Raw genomic sequence first — 21,049 nt, 5'->3', positions numbered from 1 at the left:
ATTATACAGAAATATGCTTTCTTTAAAGTGGGTTTAAAATGTATGCCACAGCTCAATTTGTGTTTTCTTTTATTTAGTATTCATAATGAAAGATGAATTTATATAAATTCTCCATAAACAATTTAATAGGAACAACAAATAATAAAATTCACAAAAGCAAGAAAGTAGGCAACAGCTGATGTGGAGTCATTCACTTTTCACGATGTACTCATGAAACTTTTTAAAGCCACTTCAGGCATCCAATAAGTTGGATGTGGTCTCAACACCAGGCAATGAAATTCATCTCCCTCATAAAGACAATCATAAACATCCATGCTCACAGCTGAATTCAAACCCATAGACCCTTAGTTGAAGAGCAGGTATGCTAACCACTCAAGTGTATATAAAGGGTGTCCCAAAATTCACGCAAGATTTAAATTTAGTGCCATTTGTGCGGTAAAGTGTTGCCAACGAGAAAAAAAAGACAGCGTGACAGCTGACATGTTTGGGTTATTAAAAATGAAGCGCTACACGAAAGAACAACGTATTTTCATTGTTGAGCAATATTTTAAAAATAATGAAGGTTTGGCAGCTACAGTTCGCAATTTCCGTACAAAATATGGTCGGAATAGTGATTTAACTTCATCAACTGTGAAAAGATTAATTAAAAAATTCAAGGAAACTGGATCAATTAGTGATCTTATACACTCTGGCCGTCCTTCAACAAGTCGTTCAACAGAAAACATCGAAGCAGTTTGTGAGAGTGTTGCTGAGAGTCCAGGAACATCAATTCGGCACAGTGGGCTTTAATTGGGCATTTCGAGAAGCTCTCTACAGCGTATTCTCACGAAAGATTTGTATCTTTATGCTTACAAAGTTCAACTGACTCAAGAACTGAAGCCTACTGACCACACACAGCGAAGAGAGTTCGTTGAATGGATTATGAACAACAAGTGGACGCTTATTTTTGAACAAAATCATCTTCAGCGATGAGGCTCATTTTTATCTTGATGGCTTCGTTAATCGACAAAATTGTCGCATTTGGGGTTTAGAAAATCCACGAGTAATTGTTGAGAAACAAATGCATCCACAATGTCACTGTTTGTGCTGATTTTGGGCTGGAGGCATCATCGGTCCATTCTTCTTCAAAAATAACAGTTAATGGTGCTTGAAATCGCGACATGATAATCCAGTTTTTTGTGCCTAAATTGCAAGATATGGATGTGGACGACATGTGGTTTCAACAAGACGGTGCCACATGCCATACAGCCCGAGAAACAATTCAATTACTGCATGAGTCATTTCCTGGTTGTGTAATTTCCCGTTTTGGTGATCAGAATTGGCCGCCCAGATCATGTGACTTAACGGCGTTGGACTTTTTTCTTTGAGGTTTTTTGAAGTCTAAGGTTTATGCCAACAAGCCCACGACCACCCACGCCTTGAAGGAGGAAATTGAGCGCTGTATCAACGAAATTCAGCCACATTTATGCAAAACGGTCATAGAAAATTTCGACAAAAGAGTGCGTATGTGCCAGCAAAGCCGTGGAAGGCCATTTACCCGATATGCTATTCCATGCATAACCCTATACTGTATACTTTATGAATCAATAAGAAATTACAATTTTTAATTAAAAACCTGTGTTTTCTATCAAAATTACTTCTTGCGTGAATTTTGGGACACCGTGTACACACACACACACACACACACACACCATGCTTTTTAAAGTTCAGCCTTCAGAATAATTCCATGGATTAAAAAAAGTTCTTAAGAAACACACTGATCCGGATGTCATCTGAACTAATGCTCAGTAATAGACACCAGCTGGTGATTTGGAAAACAGTGTATTGATCCTTAAATAAGAAATAAGAGGGAAGCAAGGCATGTGCTGGCAAGCTTCACGGGTTTTTCTAGTGTATTCAAAAAAAAAAAAAAAAGGATTGGCAACACAACTGTTTTTCACATACATACATAAAACAAAAGGTAAAATTATTCAGCAAACAAAACAATATCATTTATCTATAAAAAAATGCTTAGAAAATTCAAATAGGCATAGAGTTGATATATCTTAACAAATTACAGATTACATCAAGAGCACTGGTGCAATAGCTGATATCATGTAAATTTATGTCAAATTCAACCGCAAAAAAAAATGACTAACAATACAGGAAGTATATTGCACCTTTTAAAATTTTCTCCAGATATTTAAACATACCTGCAATATTTTCTGAACTCCTCTTGCTATATCATAATGTTCTGATCCTACAATATTGGGATCCATGATCCTGGAAGTGGAATCTAGAGGATCTACAGCAGGATAGATACCCAATTCAGCAATCCCACGTGATAATACAGTAGTGGCATCTAGATGAGCAAATGTTGTGGCAGGAGCAGGATCTGTTAAATCATCAGCTGGGACATAAATAGCCTGAAAACAAGAAAAGTAACTTGAGGCATTTCTAGCATTTCAATTTTAAAGCTCTTAATTTATACCTAACTTGTTGGGTATAGACTATGAACTAAAATAAAATGACAAGGTAGTCACTTAAGGGATCTCCACAAATAGCTCATGAACTAATGTCCAATCCTAATCTTGCTGTGAATATGCCCTATTCTAGATATCTTAATAGCAAATGAATGAGAACAGACCAGGAACAGTCTCAAGAGGATAATGACAGGTAATATGAATGTAGGTAATGTTGACGAAAAGTAGAGTTAGATGAATCAGAAAAACCACAATACTGACATATTTGGTGTTACTGAGGCCAAGAAGAACAAAATAGGTGTGATCCTTCCAAGCAACATGTATTACATGATTTATCTAGGCACAAAGAACCAATAGAATGAGGAACTATCTATAGAATAACTCAGAATCAAGTCCAATAATAGTAGATAAAAATTTCATCATCAATAAATTTTTTATATGTACCATCAATATACTATCAGATCTTATATTTTGGTGTTATAAAGCATTTCAAACAGTGTCAAACTCACCTTGATCCTCGTTTTCCTCTGGGTGTCTTTCCTACCATCAAAGCATCAAACATCTGTTTGTGTTCATACCACTTGAGTATGAACATTTTTGCATGTCAACAATGACCAATGTTGAGTTACTTCCTAATATATTCCTTTTAATATAACTGCCACTAATGACACCTGTTCACTCCTAAATTTTTCTCAGAACTCTGGTTTCTAAACAAGATCAACAAATTAGGATAAGTTCAAACACTTATATACAGCTAGTTCAGTGTTTTGACTAATTTCTTTCTTATCCCGTATGAAGATATTCCTAGCAATTTGATTATTCAGTTTTGTTTTGTTGAAGAATCCTACAAAACATGTCATGGGTGTAGATATTTAAGAATATATCATCAGCTTAATGAACCAAAGATTAAAATCTCCAATTTTGATATCAGATTCAATACAACTTACCTTTAAATGTGATCGATATCAATATGAATAACAGTAAAGACTGCTAGATCAGTATAGACAAAGCCCTTTGGTTGGAAAGACCTGGGTTCGATTTCTGTCCAAGATGTGAGGAACCTTTATCTGGTCTCTTTTGACTAAAGGTGAGAAAGCCGGTCTCATACGAAGGTGGAGGGTTTTTTTCACCCAGAAACTTGGGTTTTTCATCCCCCAGAAAAGGTAAACCAGCCCTGTTAACACATGCATCTACAGACATAGGGCTAACCACCTTATCCTTGAGGTGGTCAAAGTTTAAAATCGTAATATGCCATGCCGAATACGAATGTAAGAAGCCACTAGGCCTAATATATGTAAGAGGAGGAGAAGGAAGAAAGACTGCTGGTGTTAACCTTTGCACATTTCTGTCTATCAAACCTATTAATTAATATTGATGGAGAGAATTATATATACAGGGTATTTCAGAATATCCATTACAAACTTCTCTAAGGTGTGTGTGTGTTGGGGGGGGGGGGGGGGGGGTCAGGGTAGATCAGGCTTTGATCAGCAACCCCATGTTCTCAAACGTGGTGTTGCAATGGTACAGATCGAAAATGGTTTGTGTGCACATCACAAAGAAACGTAATGGTGCTCAAAGTTGCAACCAACTTCAAAGCATTACACCTCCATAGCAAGTTCTGGATCTTGCCTGCTGCAGTCAGTATCCTTGCCAACAAACTTTTACTGACTCCACTGAGGTTTTGTACATGAAACTGTTCATGTGGCTGAAAAAAAGTCCAATGGAGTGAAGTCCAGTGAACGTGCAAGCCATGCCACTGGGCTACCTCTGCCAATCCATCACCCAAGTGGTGGTGTGTACACATCCCTGTTTGTAATGTGCTTGAGATGTTTGCGAGATGTTGGGGTAGTGCAGGAAAAAGTGCAGTGGCACACCCTTGTGTAAAAACCACATGTTGCCTTATGTGCAGTGGTACATCTTCCAGAAATCAAGTACATGGGGCTATTCAGGTGAAGTGAGAGAAGATACCATTTGATCAACTCATCACCAATGACACCTGCTCCCATGTTCACGGCAAACTTGTTCTGGAATGTCCTCATATCACTCACTACTTATTCTGTAGTGAGTTCCACATGTCTCACCTAGTGAATACGCATCGTTGGGGAAAAAACAGCTCTGGAAATCAAGGCTCTTCTACACAATGTTGACTAAACTACCTACAGAATCCAACTCGTGAAGCAAAATTGGTTGGGCCCAGTGCATTAACCTTCCATCCCTTCTGGTATCAGAAGGGATGGAACTGATCGGCATGCATGGTCCATCAGGTGCTGGGGTGAGGGACACCCATGACATGTGTAATGCCATGGATAGTCACAAAACATGTGGCATCCTCAACCTGACAATGTACCTCCTCGTCAAAGTCTGGAGAATGGTGAATACGAACCTGTTTCCTGCAACCGCTGATTCACATTGGCAAACAGGATGTGCAATGCAGTTGGACAATGTGCAAAATGCTGTGCATATAACAGACAGGAAGTCCTCCCATTATATTGAGCTTTGCTGTACATTAACATGTTGGCATAATAGCCATTCATGTAATTTACCATCATGCATTAATGTGATTTGCATCCATACAACACTGCATTAACATCACTAGGGAGAGGATTTTTATGGTTTCAGCAAGAACTCAACCTGAGGGATGATCCAAACTGTTGATTGTGAGGGACTCTACCAAAACGAGTCAATTTGTTTGCTGATCATTAGTTTGTTGTGGTTGAGTTCATGATAAAATTATATAAACATCCTTTCCCTGGTCACCACAAACCAACTCCTGATGTTAATGGCCTGATCCATACCAGGGACTGAACTCATGTCAGTACAGCCCCAGAAGCGTTTTTGACCTGTACCATTACAACATTGTGTTTGGAGACATGGGTTGCTAATCAAAACCTATCTACCCTGACCTTCCTACATATTCTACAAGTTTGTAATGGGTATTCTGAAACACCTGGCATGTATACAAACACCTTTTTTTTGTTGTTGTTTATTGGCTGGTTAGGATATTTTAGATTCACATCCATGATGGTGCAACAACTTCAAAAATCAGCATATGAAGTTCCAAAGAAAGAAGCTCAGGCTTAAAAAATAATAATAAAAAATAAATAAACAAAATGCTGTAAACACATTTATGTACAGTGGATACTATTCTGTATATTAAATTCCCTTTTTCCTTCTCAAAATACAATAGAATTACAATGAATAATTTCTATTATTCTATTTGTATCTAACCTTTAGAATCTTAGTGAAATCATAATGTTGTTTAATCCTTTATCCTATACTTTTTATCCATCACTTCAATCTGTATCTCCTCTGGGTCTGGCTCCCATTGATAAAGGTTGTAACCTGTCTGTGTAGTGGCCCTTCCTATAATACATAGCATTATACACACCCATAAGGATGGGCTTTGCACTGTGAGTTACTAAGGCAATTAACATGAAGCTATTCACTTCTATATACAAGTGGTTTAGTTGTGAGGATACTTCACATGTAAACTGTTTGCTTACACTTGGATAAAAGATTAAACAAGAATATAATTTCTTGGCAACTTTAATTTAAATGAGGTGGACTGCAGTCATGGAGGATGCTAAATGGGGTTCAGTTAGGAATAGCAGATCAGGTGTTGATGTCCATAAGCAGTGGTGTGTACAGCAATTCATCGATTAGTGGACCTAATGTGTTCCTTAAATTAGGCGCATTAATTGAAAACGCACTAATCGGATATAATAACCTATGGGAAAAAGTTTAATTCATTCCTCAAATTTCTTTTTTGAACCTTAATTTTTTTTATAAAAGAATTAAGGTATGTCTCAGGGCCTAGTTAAAGGAAAACCATGAAGCTGAAAGACAATAAAACATATTCAGAATATAAATTTTATTATTCTATTGAGTTAACGTAGTTTGGCGGGCAATTTGTTTCTTTTTTCCATACAACCGACGGTATGGCCCTATGGCCTTTTCTGCAAATTTTACTGCTTCTCTCTTCATCAGGATCAGCCACTAAACATTGACTTCGATTGTACGAAAAATATTTTCAAACTGTTTCTGTGAAATCTCTTTGGGCTGACTATCAGTGGTTAAATTTTCTTCATATTCTTCGGGATCTTCCCGCTGTGCATCTAAATTTAGCAGGTTTCGGAATCACTCAATTCTTCAGAATGAGATTTAATTAACTCTTGGACGTTATCATTGAAAGGGAGAAAGAAATGAAGGACGTACGAATTGGTCACCAACATGCGAAATCACATGCTTTATCAATCAATCTTGGTTGATTGATAAAGCATGTGATCAAATTTTTTGGTAGCTTTCATTTCTTTTGTTACTTTTTTGTTTTTTTTAAAAAAAGTGATGCTAATGCTAATATTTGAATGACCATCTTTTAGATAAAATTTCCCAACTGTTATACAAGCAAAATAGTTACCACTTTAAAAACTACAATGATCATAAAAGAGAAGTTAATTTTCCGACGTGTAATAATAAACAACTCATCCCAGAAGATGGATCGATTACCCTATTATCGGAATGGATTCTCCTTTTTGTGACATTCGCAGAAGTGTCGAAGGGTCTCAAATCTGTGGGCATGCTACAGCAGACAACATCAATTTTGTCATTAAAAATTTGGAACATAGCATACATAGTGTACATGGAAGTAATGTAGTATGCCATTAAAAATAACTTTGTAAAATGTTTTAAATTGGTAACTAAATTGTTTCATTCTGGCAAGTGATTTTTTAAAATAGTTAGCCATAAAAATTTAGAGATATTAAATTTTTAAAATCTGTAACATTTATTTTTAAGATGCATATAAGTGCACTAATTGAATTTGGGTATTGAAAAAAAAATGATGCATTAATCGAGGGATTACTGTACATCCCTGTTTGTAATATGCTCGAGATGTTTGCAAAATGAATATGGAATCGTTTTTTAATGGAAGAAATTCTGCTGGTTTTTTTGCATGAGAAGTGATATATTTTTATTATTAAATTAAGGGGATAAAAAAATTAATTAACTTCGCCAGAAAATATAGCCGTTTGGCTTTTCATCTTAATTATTATATTTCTATTATGTTTTTCAAATTTTTTGGTAGCTTTCATTTCTTTTTTATGTTTTTTAAAAAAATAGTGATGCTAATATTTGAATGACAATCTTTTGTGGTGGAGTTAATAGAAAACTTAAAAAAGCAGGGGGGCATGCAGCTGAGGCAGACTTGTGCACATACATGGGGAAGAAGTGACCAACCAAATCGGAAAATGAGGCAAAATCTCTATTAAGCAAGGTGAGTTGCAAGCTTGAATGTCATTTTTTAAGCATGACCATGACTAAAATAATCCCTAACTGTGACATTCAAAGAAACAAATCTCCTTTATCCCCCTTCATCTCTCTCTCTCTCTATTTTCCACTTCATCTGATATTCACAAATCTTCCCTTCTAGCACAGTAAAAATACTTGATATCACAAATTCCTCCTCCTGACATAGTAAAACAATTTCACTTTCAGTTACAAAAAAAAAACTCTTCAAACAAATAGAAGAAACTTGTATGGGCAGTCCACTTTCTCTCCTGATTTAGCTAATTTCCACCTGCAACATGTTGAGGAAACATTCTCTTCAATACAACCCCAACCAGCCTTCACTGGTTGGGGTTGTACACTGGCAATATATTCCCGTATACTTCACAATACACTGGCAATATATTCCCAATCTGTAAAGTATTGCATAGGTGGCACCTGTGAATAAGCTACGTTAAACTTGTGCTCCTGCATTTTATCATTATTGCAAGTGTTTTTCGTGCAAAATAAGCAGTAAACGGGAAAACTAACAGAGGGTACTAAGGAGCCGATTACTTTCGGACAACTTGTAAGTACCCATAGTTCATCAAATCAGTTATTACAATTAAAAAAAAAACAGCCATGTGAAAGTGCCTGCTATGCCTACCGTGCAAAGTAAACATGGCAGCAACAAAAGCCAACGATGAAAGAGCGCCTGAAGTCTCGTCAGGAAGCACCATCAATCGCCAACAAACCGAATGACAACATAAAGTGTTGCAGTTGTAAAACTGAATTTACTGGGAAAAACAAAAGGTATATTGTGTGATTTCTGTTGCCACCGGCTACATGTCAGTCATTCCAACTACCCAACATACAATGCCCCTATATCCTTTTGCCAGAAAGAGATCAGAAACCTATTGTCTAAATTAGACAAAAAAAAAAAAAAAAAAAAAAAAAAAAAAAACTCCTAGTCCCCGATGGCATTCCTCCAATTATTCTGAAGGTCTGTGCACCAGAACTGACTCCTATCCTATGCCACCTGTACATACTCTGTTAATGTACTGGTACATATCTCAAAGCCTGGAAATTGGCCTATATTCAATCCATTCCTAATGTAACTATCACTATATAAAGTCTGACTAACTTCAGTCTTCTCTAAAGTGATGGAGAAAACTATAAATTCCCAACTCTTACACCACCTTGAAAGGCACCCAGTTATTAAGGGACCAATAGTACAGATTCTGTCGATGCCAATACTGTGGAACAGTCTTTCCTCCAATTATTCTGAAGGTCTGTGCACCAGAACTGACTCGTGTCCTATGCCACCTGTACATACTCTCTTGATGTACTGGTACATATCCCAAAGCCTGGAAATTGGCTTATATTCAATCCATTCCTAATCTAACTACCACCCTATCTCACTCACCTCAGGCTTCTCTAAAGTGATGGAGAAAACCATCAATTCCCAACTCCTACACCACCTTGAAAGACACCCAGTCATTAAGTGACCAACAGTACAGATTCCGTCAATACCAATACTGTGGAACAGTCTTTCCTCAACGTGTTGATATATGACGGGTGTTCAACCTGTCGATCGCAGAGCGATTTTTGGTGGATCTCTTATGTATTCCTCCTTACTTACAAATTTAATTAAAACTGAAAACATAATATTTTATTTACCATCATTTTGTATTATTTTTAATTCACTTTAAGTGTATTGCTACTATTGTTTATTTGTTTTTTGTTAAAATTGTCAAATCAGTAATTTTCTTATAAATCCGGGTAAATGAATTAATTTGGATCAGTGGAAGTCAAACAGAGAGCCAAGTGAATACGATTATTAATGTGTAAAAAATCGATTCTAGCTTAAATATTAAACATTCCAAAGCACATTACATGGATTTTTTATTTAGGTTAAGTCCCATGTGAATATTGTAAAAAAATAAACTTTGTTTGTCTCGGTATAGTTTGTATTAGATGTTTTTGTAAATAACTCTTTTGAAGCTAACTGTATATGCTGCTTTAATAAGAATATGTTAGAGTGTTAAAAACAAAGGCAATGTTTTTGTTGCCAAAGCTGTACATGGCAGCATTAGAAAGACTGTTATTGAAACTTGTATGTATGAGAAAGGCTTGGAGGCTCTAAGTGTAAAACATCTCCAAAGTCAGTCAGAAAGAGTTCAAACAACTTTCGGATGGCCGGCAACTTACAATCAAAAGAAAGCAGAGGAGAACAAAAGGTGTGCCGAACTTGAAACTTAAGATGAAAGACTTATACCTATTCTTTTTGGGGGGGGGGGGGGGGGGTTTGCCAAACTTCATGCGAGGTCTCAGAGGAAGCCTAATAAAAAGGGACTGAAGCAAGCAGAAGGGGTCCCGGTTCCAGAATTGCTGTCAGAGAGGAGGCCACCCGGTCCAGAGTCGCCGTCAGAGAGACTACCCAGATACATGTTGCTTGAGAGAAGAGTTGCCTGCTTCCAGAAAGGAGCTTCTCGGTTCGAGACGTCGCTAGAGAGAGACTACTTCTAGGCTGCATACAAGGTTTCAATTTGCCGAAAGGAAGAGTTCCAATTGCAGGAGAAAAGTTTCCAGGCCAGGTTAATGTCAGACATTCACCAGTGTGTTGTGTTTTCATTACAATTTGATATTGCTCAGTTAATGGTATTTCAAGATTATTCAAGTAAAGAAGAACTTTTGAAAATTATACCATTATTGGGAAGGACTAGGGGTAGAAGACATTTTTTCGGCATTTGATGAATTTGTGAAACAACACAAACTTCCGCTTTTTAAACTTGTGTCTATTACTACTGATGGTGCTCCTGCAATGATTGTAATAAATCAGGCTTCATTTCATTATATAAAAACAATGACAAATATGCAGATTTTTTAACGCACCACTGTATTATTCATCAACAAGTACTGTGTGGTAAAAGATTAAACACAAAAGATGTTTTGGATATTACATTTAAAATTGTAAATTGTGTTTGAGGAAAAGCTCTGCAACGGCAGTTATTTAAATTACAGGTAGATGATGATAGGGAACTTCTGTTGTACAATAATGTTCGCTGGCCCAGCAGGTGTCAATTTTTAGAAATATTTCTTGTATTAATTAACAATATAAAAAATTTTCTTGATGAAAAAGGAGTTATTTATCCACAATTGAGTGATAAAAGATGGTTGTTACACTTATCATTTTTAGTAGATTTCTGTACGAAATTAAGCAATTTAAATTTATAGTTACAAGGTAGAGATAAAAATTTAATTGACATGTTAAGTTCAATAAAAACTTTCCAACAATACTTACTTTTATTAAAGAAAAATATAAATGACCGTGAATTTAGACATCTCACATGTTCATTAAAATTTTTTGAACAAAATCAAGAAATGCTTCGCTATGATTAAAAAGAATTTATTCGTGAAATAGAATTAGTTGAGGAAGAAATAAATTCAAGATTTAAAGATCTTAATAAAACGGAAATGATTGTATCTTTTACCAATAATCAGTTTCAAGAAAACTTTAACATCACAGAAATTTCAAATAAAATTAGTAGGCTGTTTGATATAAACCAAGAATAAACATTCAGAATAGGTTACATTTAAAATCAATAAACAATGAAGTCATTTGGAAGTATGCACATGAATCCGCTTTTTCAGATATTACCATCATAAAAAATCAATTAAAAAACCAAATTACAAATGTTCATTTGGATGATTGTCTGCAATTCGCCACTTCTTCATATCAACTTGACTATGAAAATATTGCGAGGTCCAAACAATGCCAAATTTCACATTAGCTTTTTTTTTTTTTTTTTTTTTTTAAATCAACCAGCATTTCTTGTAACTTGTTAGTTTGTAATCAATCTGTTGTTTTTTTCTAACTTAAATATTTCATTCCAATTTTTTTTTTTTTTTTTTTTTTTTTTTTTTTTTTTTTTTTTTTTAAATATCATCATCAAATTCCTGCCATGTACCGTCAAGGGGTGTACAGGATATGATAGTACTACATGAAAAACTTACATCATTACTAACTTCCTGTCTACAATTTTCCTCCAAATCAGTCTGTTACTTGTCAAGACTCCAACATTATCGGATTTTATATTTCTATTGTCTAAGACACTTTGTACGGTATCAATCCACCTATATCTTGGTCTTCCTCTGGGTCATTTTCCTGCCAACCTGGCAGAGATCACTTGTTTTGCTAAATCTTTCCTCGCCCATTCTGTTTAAGTGACTATACCACCTGAGATTAGCTCTGCTAATGCATTCCTGGATACTAACATCATGTTCTTTCCTAATATCCGTCTTTAATATGATATTGCCACTGATGCCATCTGTTCACGCCTTTCTCAGGACTCTCATATCTGCGGTCTCTAGTCTTTGGTCAAGTGTTTTACTTTTGACCCAGCTCTCAGATCCATAAGTTAAAACTGGTTTGAACACTGTCTTGTATACAGTAATTTAGTGTTCCGACTAATTTCTCTCTTATTCCATATGAATTTATTCAATTGACTTCCTACCATACCAGCTTTGTTGATTCTGTTGTCTATTTCTATATTTAATTTACCATCTTCACTAAAAATCGTGCCTAAATAGCTGAAATGTTTTACTTGTTCCAATGGTTCTCCATTCACAACACATTTGGCATTTTCAATGATTCTGCTTATTTTCATGGTCTTTGTCTTTTTATTGCTGACCTTCATATCGTACCTATTACAACAGTTATTCAATTTAGTCAGGGAATCTTGCAGACTTGTAGTGGATTTATTTAGAAGTATAACATCATCTGCATAAAGCAAAGAGCTGACATTAACATCTCCAATTCTGATATCATGTTTAATACCACTTTCCTTCATAATGTGATCCATATAGATAATGAATAACAGCGGGGATAATGTACATCCTTGTCTCACACCAGATTTAACATTAAACCATCTTCCTGTACTTCCTTCAATTCTAACTGCTGACTCACAACTCAAATAAAGACTAAGTATTGCTTGATATAATGCCCCATTGACACCATATAACTGCAGCATATTGAATAGCTTCTCTCTTGGCACCTTGTCATATGCCTTTTCCAAATCGACAAAACTTAAATACAGATCTTTGTTATATTCCCATGCTTTCTCGACTGTTTGTCCTAAAGTGAAGATCTGATCCTGACAGCCTCTATTTGGCCTGAATCCAGCTTGTTCTTCACCAAGCTTTTCTTCCAGAATTCTTCTCAACCATTTCTCAAGTATACTTGCATAGATCTTGCCAGGAACACTCAGTAGGGAAATACCTCTGTAATTCTCACATTCAGTTTTATTTCCCTTTTTATTTATGGGTACTATGAGAGCTCTACTCCAATCATCGGGAATTCGTCCCTCTGTCCAGGCTTTCTGAACTATGCAGTGCAGCCACTGTAAGACTCTTATACCACCATACTTCAGTATTTCTGGTCGAATATCATCTGCTCCTGCTGCCTTTCCACATTTCAAGCCTTTGATGGCTTTAAATACACTCTACACTTTAAATACGAGCATTTATTAGTGAAAGTGCAAAAGCCTTAACACACCGCCATAACTTAAATCAGAACTGATACATGTCCTTGTCAGATATGGGCAAGTCTCACTCTATTTAGCCATCACTTATCTCAATGGCTTCATATCCACTGTTAGATTTTCCCTCTGCATTTTTTTTTATGGTTAGTTTGGAGTCCAAATACTTGTAAATAAAGTATCAGCCAGCTTTCTTGTGCTGCATGTTAGAAATGGAACACTGATGTAGCACAAGTGCCTTTAAAATGCATCAGGTGGGTAGAATAAATATACCACAATACTTTTGGGTTTTGTCATCAAGGTGTATAAATGATTATTTAGGCATTAGTGCTGGTTTAATTCACATTGTACGTTAATGGAACCATTTATAGAACAAATAGAAATAACCGAACAATAGGTTTAATTGTTTCAATATTTCTTCTCAGTCACAGAGACATCACGAACGCAATATTAAAATTGTAATAACACAGAAAAGAAATTAAAGTGGAAGAAATGAGATCTTGTCCAATGGTTACAATGCCAAAAAATCTACGAATTATCTGTCCCTTCCACCTCCTCACATCCCTCTCAGCATAAAGACTACCATTCCCTATATCCAGGGCACTTCAGAAAAAATAGCCAGAAGAAATATCTCTGCACTGCTTTCAAACCTCATTTGAGGATGGCGTCCTTTCTCCTCTCCTAAGGATTCAATTCCTCCTATTTCTATTCCAGGTGTTTACAAGTCTCCTTGTTCTTGAAAATTATCATATTATGAACTTGGAAGTTTATTTTTCACTTGGTTACACTATAATAATTTTAGTTTAATCCTTTATCCATGTGTAAGCAAACAAAGTTTGCAGCTGAAAATATCTTCAGGACTGAGGTAAGGAAGTGCAACACCAGGCAACTCCGAGCAAAGGTGGACCAAGCTCTCATCACTCCTTGTCTCAGTATCTCCCATAATGCAAAGCACATCTCCTTGCGGACATGTATGCTGCTATGCATTAAGGGAAGGGCCACTACCCAGACTGGTTTCAACCTTTATTAAGGTCTCGTCAGTGGGAGGCAGACCCAAACGTGGAGATACTAAGGCAGAAGCAATAGGAGAGGTCATATTTACCTATAGGAGTTGCCAACAGGTGTACCACCTTATTATTGAAATTACTCTGGATTTAGAGAAAGATGTTGGAAGTTTATTTTTCACTTGGTTAGACTATAATAAATTTAGTTTAATCCTTTCCAAGTGTAAGCAAACAAAGTTTGTGCCTGGTGTTGCACTACCTTACCTCAGTCCTGAAGATATTTTCAGGTTTGGAAAAGGTTGAAACCGGTCTGGGTAGTGGCCCTTCCCTTAATGCATAGCAGTATACATGTCCACAAGGAGATGTGCTTTGCATTATGGGAGATACTGAGACAAGGAGTGATGAGAGCTAGGTCCGCCTTTGCTCGCAGGTGCCTGGTGTTGCACTACCTTACCTCAGTCCTGAAGATATTTTCAGGTGCAAACTTTGTTCACTTACACTTGGATATAGGATTAAACTAAATTTATTACATATTATGATCAGACGGAGATCTGCTAACATCTGCCTAGAACACAAAAAAATACAAACTAGAGTCAATCAGGTCTAGCAGACCATGCTTTGTATATCTTGCACAGCATCAGATGAAAGAAACCACCATGCTCCATCACAGCAAATACAACCTTTAAAGTCTCTTTTTAGAATCTGTAGAAGACTTAAAAGACAAGCATAATCTTAATAAATAATAGTGGTATTAAACTTCTCAAAATCAATTTACCATACACTTCTGGAGCCAGCAAACAGATTTAGGACCAAACAAGGCTGATGTACCTTGTTTGGTCTTACTACATCTGTGAGGAATTTCAGTCACCCTTTTGCATGCATGCATGTGCGATGCTGTGCAGACTATGCATCAATTACTAATGATTGTCTTCCCCACCCCACCCCACACACACACATCACTTCTTTCCTGGAGGCCTCAGGAACTTGCATTTACATGTAGATAGTGCCATTGATTGGTTAACTGTCAATGTATATATAGTTTTGCTCAATAATTTCTTGTATTTTTACGTATACACTAAGAGCACAGGATTTCTAGATTATGTAAAAATAATATATATAATTTTTTACATAATCTGAAAATCCTGCTCTGACGGTAAAAAATATGGAACTTTTTTTTTTAAAACCATTTAGGCCTCTAATAAGTGGTATGGTGGTATCGAACTGGAGAATGAAATTCATCTATCTAAATACATTCATAAACACCAATGTTTATAGTGGGATTCAAACTTGCAACCTGTAGGCTGAAAAATGGATATGCTATCCATACAGTCATTCAAAGCTAGACAAGAGTGTCATCTATGATACTCTGATGATGCATTTAGTCTGTCTCCTCTGCCTCCCAATTATACCTTTTTTTTTTTTAACCTCCTCTGCAACTTAGAAAAATTAACCAAAGAACCTCTTGGCATTATTGTAGGAATATCTGCACACACTTACAATGTCAGATAGGCTTAATAACATGAGATGGTAGCAGTTGCCATGTTCTTGTGTTACATTCACACGAGTACGCTGTCTACGTAATATACTGAATTTACATCGATGATAAATAAAATAAATTGGAGAATGGCTGCTATGTAATATCCATTATGATGAGTCTAGAGAGCACCATGTACACCCAATAGGGAATAAAAGTTATTTTTAATAAATCCATTAATTTTATAATTTTATAAATATCTTATAAAATTTTTTATAAAAAAATCATTAAAAAAGCACATTACAAATGTTAATATAGATAGGTTCATCCTTCAGTTTGGAAATCTGCTCAAGCAATTCTAGTAAAGAATATCCAAACTGAAGGATGAACCTATCTGTATTAACATTTGCAATGTGCTTTTCTTTTTCTTTTTTTTTTTTTTTTTTTTAATAATTTTAGAATTTAGAAACTTTTCACATACCTGTACTGATGTAATGGAGCCCTTCCGTGTAGTTGTGATCCTTTCTTGCATAGTACCCATGTCGGTGGCTAGAGTGGGTTGATAACCTACAGCTGATGGAATTCTGCCTAATAAGGCTGATACCTACAATAGCAAGATTTTAAAAAGTTGTGATATAGTATTTATAGTGCATATTCAAATAAAAACTTCATTAAGAATAAGATATACTTAATTCATTTGAACATTGAATATCACAGAATGTTTTTATTCCTTAGGTATTATAGCAAGCATTTCAAGAAAAATAAACCAACCATTATTATGCTTATAATAGTAATGCTCACTAATGCCTACAACTAGAACAGAGAAAACACATTGCCTCAGTGGCTATGTCACTATTGTTAGCAATATGTTACATTGACAGCAATATCGTCATACTTGTTCAGGATAGAAACACATACAGGAGATTTGAAATAGGAAGCAATCACCATTTTGTTTTGAGCAGAATAAAATTTAATATCATAGTGAAAATATGCAGTCTAGTTTTAAAAAGAATCAAAGTCAAGTCACTTTCAGGGATGAACTGTAGATTTAAATATACACATATTATTCAAGAAAAAATGAAACCATTCAAAAACAAAACCTTGGAGACTTTGCCATGAAAACTTACTTGTTTTCTTGAGAAAACAAATGAGTTTTTCATTGCATTATGTTACGAAAATGAAGGCAAGAACCACTGTTGGGGGAAGAAGATATGGAAAGTGGAATTTGGCAATTTTCTAAAAGGGAATGCTGTAGTGTTCAAATTAAGGATTTTAGATCCACAAATTTTATTTCCAACTCTTTGGAAATCAAACTTCTTTAATAAATTTGTTGGCAGCAATCCGTGATCAAATAACTTGATGAATGAGATGGTATTTAAAAATCAAAAAGTGCAAATTATTCAAAGAAAATTATATATTTTTAATGCATTTAGAACAAGGCTAAAATTCACTCACCCCTTGTCTCTGATAACTCGCCTGTGCAAGTGGATTTCCGGAGCACTATGTCTGAATACCTTTTCGAACACTATTTTCATTGTATTTAAGTATTTCACACACATATACTGAAAATGGTCATCTGTAGTCCAGAATTCACAATAACAATCGCCAATGGCATTCTCTAGATATGGGAAAAGTCTCAAATAGAATACTGGAAAAGATTTTATAATACACAATAAATTGATTCCCCTATAGTTGGAGGAGATCACTAAATTATCTTTCTTATGGATAAGGCATGTGACATTTCCACTTCTGCAACTGTTGGTATTGATTCAACTTACCTTCTAAATCTTGATTATTTTATCCATATCAATAAATTGATCCGATATATCAGTGTTGAGTAGTTCAACAAAATGCTCTACTCATCTTTCTAGTAATATCATTTCATTCCTACTCAAGATTATAGTCTGTTTGTTCCTACGTAATGTTGGTCTAGGCTGGAAGGCTTTCTGGCTCCTATTTAACTTCTGATAAAAGCTCCTCCTACTTTCGTTTATATTTCCGAGATGTTCCAATTCCTTGAGTTCATCCTCAGTATTTCTTCGTTCTATTCTTATGCATTATTTTTTCCTTCTTTTCTGGCCATACAATATTCCTCTAGCTATAGTAGTACCTTCTGATATGTTCATTTATAATTTTTTTTGGTGTAGTCATTCACATTGTACATTGAGCCAATGGCTATGTTCAATGTACAATTTTCCTAGTACTTTATCTACTGTTGTTACTATAAAATTCTTATGAGCATCCCAAGCTTCACTGGCTACACAGGTTTTCATTAATTCTCTCACCATATGTGGCTTTAACTTCTGATTCCTTCAGTTCTTCCATTATTAAACTTTGTAGCAATGGATTCATATCTTCCTTACACTGAAGATTCTTGCTTCTCATCTTTGATATAACTAAAAAGTGGTCATACTGAATAGTAAATATCTGTCCCTCTAAGGGAGGGACAGATGCATCAAACTGAACAAGTGTCTTCTATTAGAAAATGATCTGTTTGTTTAAAGGTGTTTCCAATGGGAGAGACTTCTGGGTCATTTTATGAATGTCTACGATAAAACATTGTACTACCAATAACCAACCATGTTTCTTGAAGAAGCAAAGATAATCCAGCTGTTCCCATTATTAGACTCATCATGCAAGCTATATTTCTCAATGGTTTACTATGTATATCTTATTTGCCTATACATGCATTGAAATCACATAACTTGAATATCCCTGGTCGGGCATTCTCCATAGCTATTATCTAAATCATTAAAAAACTGTCTTTTGGTTTATATTCTACACATTCTAGGTAATTGTGGCAAGTCCATGATGAGGTGTTTTATCCTCTTGTTTACAATGAAGCCTGTTCATTCAGAATCTTCATTCTGATAGCTATAAAATATGTGATTTGGATTTTAACTCCCTCTCCTGTCCATTTCTTGTACAGCAGTAATATGTAACTGGTATGCAACCAAGTGCTCCAGCAGCATTTTAAGCTACAGGGTGGTAGAAGAGTCTAAAATTTAATTTTTAAATCCTTAAAACATTTGTCATTTTTGTCATCATTTAGTTCATCCATCAAGTTTTCTCAGATTTCATTCATGAAAAGCCCTCCCCCCCCCTTCAAGACAGGATCATCAGCCTCACACCCAACCCCCAGAAATTCTGGAGGATTAACATTCTCTATTTGGATCGTCTTCCTCCTTAGATGACTAGTCCAATCTGAATGCATCAGGAACTTTTTTTCTTATTTTTTGGCATACATAACTTAGCTACACAAAGCCCAAGAGCCATGAAAAAGAACATGCATGCATCAAACTTGGCAGGAATAAATAGCACTTCTCAAAAGAACACTGAACACAAAATTGTTGGCTTAACCTTTTATTTATCCATCATGTCACAAAAATGGAAGTATTTAACTCAGAGAACAAGATGCATTACCAAGGGCCAGTAAGCTATCCCAACAAAATGATGAAATCAAAGGTGTATGGAATATCACAATCATCCTGAATCAAAAATTTATAAAAATAAAAACACTAGTCTGAGAAAGAAATAACAGAGAATCAACCCGAAGATAATGTTGAAGTCCTGTTTTGTTGGTACACCCAAGTCCCTTACTCTTAGCATTTCAATTTCCAGGCCACTCATCCTTTAATTTATAACTGATTCATTAATTGGGATAATTAAATTAAAAATAAATAAACGACGGTGAAAAACAGTCAAATCATAGTTGTGCAACATTTGGCCTGACATCCACAAGCACTAACAGAGGACAAACAATGCGATAAAACAGGATCCAATTACTGTACCCTCCTGGAGAGAGTGGGATCTTGTGTTTATATACATACATATATATAAATTATATGGAGCCAAGGTGAGCAAAGAATGAATAACAGCCCTCAACACATGCAAATGAAGAAGCCTGGATACGATAAAACTGTTCATCATCTGTAAATCAGCCAGCCAGTAGTGCCTGTATGGAGTGCAATCAGTAAGTGGCAAACACGCATCCAACTGCAGCACCTGGATGGCTTCCTGTATGAGTCATGGCTCATAGAATCTGACTAAGACTTATGGAAGCATGCAGAAGGTATGAGGAAATAAGATGGCAGACTAACAGAAAGGGGATTCGTGGATAAGGAAATCATGTGCCAGCCTTAGAAACAAGGAAAACAAGCAGAAGAAATGAGAGAAACTGTTGCTGATCCAACAAACATAGCTGTGATGGAAGACCTGAACATCATAATAAATCTCCTCAGTGCTAGAGGACTGCAACAACTTGGTAAATCTTTGGCCACTGTAGAAAAACAAATATTCAACCACTAAGCAATAATATTCAACCATTAAACCACTAAGCAATTCATTTTTTTATTTTTTAAAAGGACACAAGACCAGCAACTATTTTCATACTAAGAACATTTTGATTTCAATATTTTACATCAATTAAATTGGATGCTAACTTACAAACTTAGTTTTTGAATTAACATCCAATGAAACTATGTTTATTAGCCACTTCAGACAATATATTACCCTCCACATTATGAGCTGTTTAGGTGGATTACTGTAAAGCATACTTATTACTATAAAGTACTTATGTGTTCTTCAATAAATAAAAGAATATGAAACTCTCAGTGTATTTTTTATTAAAATATTATATAAATCACAATACAGGTGGATATGGAAAATATTCATGCTGAATTCATGTACTATAAGCAAGTTATTTTTATCCAAACTGTCACTAGTATTATCTCATGCAGGGCTTCTTAAACTTTTTCCACTCGCGACCCCTTTTCGTCCAAGAAATTTTTACACGACCCCTGGTATATAGGTAAATAAAATAGGTACACAAACCAAACATTTACTGATAATAAATCATAAAGAAATTTATTTTAAAACAATTCTTTGGTATACATGTAATTTTTACCATTTATTAAAGACTAAAGCAAATTTGCATACAATGAGATGGATCTGCTTGTTTATTTTTACATAAAGAATTAAATCTTGGCTGAATATTTGATACTGCAGGACGTAGAGCATCTTCAACGCTTTTCAGAGTTGATCAATATTTTGATTTTATAATCATCAATGCTGAGAACACCGCTTCCCATAAATACATAGTACAAAATGGCAGAAGTATATTTAGGGATATTTCAGAAATTGTTGGAAATTCTGTCCTAAATCCCAAGCCAAAATTTATTTAATGATAGTTTAGGAAACTCAAGTTTTGAACCCGTCGCTTGATAACTCAGCAAATTCTTCTTGAACTTCTGGCAGATGACTTACGTTTTTGATTTCAATTGAGTATGGTTTATGAACCCAACTTAG

General features: G+C 35.4%; 1 protein-coding gene across 1 annotated transcript in view; it reads right to left on the bottom strand.

The window, feature by feature from the left end:
• The window catches only part of ATPsynbeta (ATP synthase, beta subunit), a 101,206-nt gene that overhangs the window by 37,477 nt on the left and 42,680 nt on the right, over positions 1-21,049 (bottom strand). The window contains exons 6-7 of the mRNA XM_090394806.1: positions 16,224-16,346; positions 2,193-2,405 (exon numbers count right to left, since the gene is read on the bottom strand). Of these exons, the coding sequence (XP_090250932.1) occupies positions 2,193-2,405; positions 16,224-16,346 (336 nt within the window). The remainder of the gene's footprint in view (positions 1-2,192; positions 2,406-16,223; positions 16,347-21,049) is intronic.

The sequence above is a fragment of the Typopeltis vanoorti genome, chromosome 6 (assembly GCF_054136105.1).
Source record: "Typopeltis vanoorti isolate ZY-2024b chromosome 6, IOZ_Tvanoo_1.0, whole genome shotgun sequence".
Taxonomy (NCBI): domain Eukaryota; kingdom Metazoa; phylum Arthropoda; class Arachnida; order Uropygi; family Thelyphonidae; genus Typopeltis; species Typopeltis vanoorti.
The sequence above is the reverse complement of the archived record's forward strand: the minus strand, read 5'-3'. Positions and strand labels throughout refer to the sequence as shown.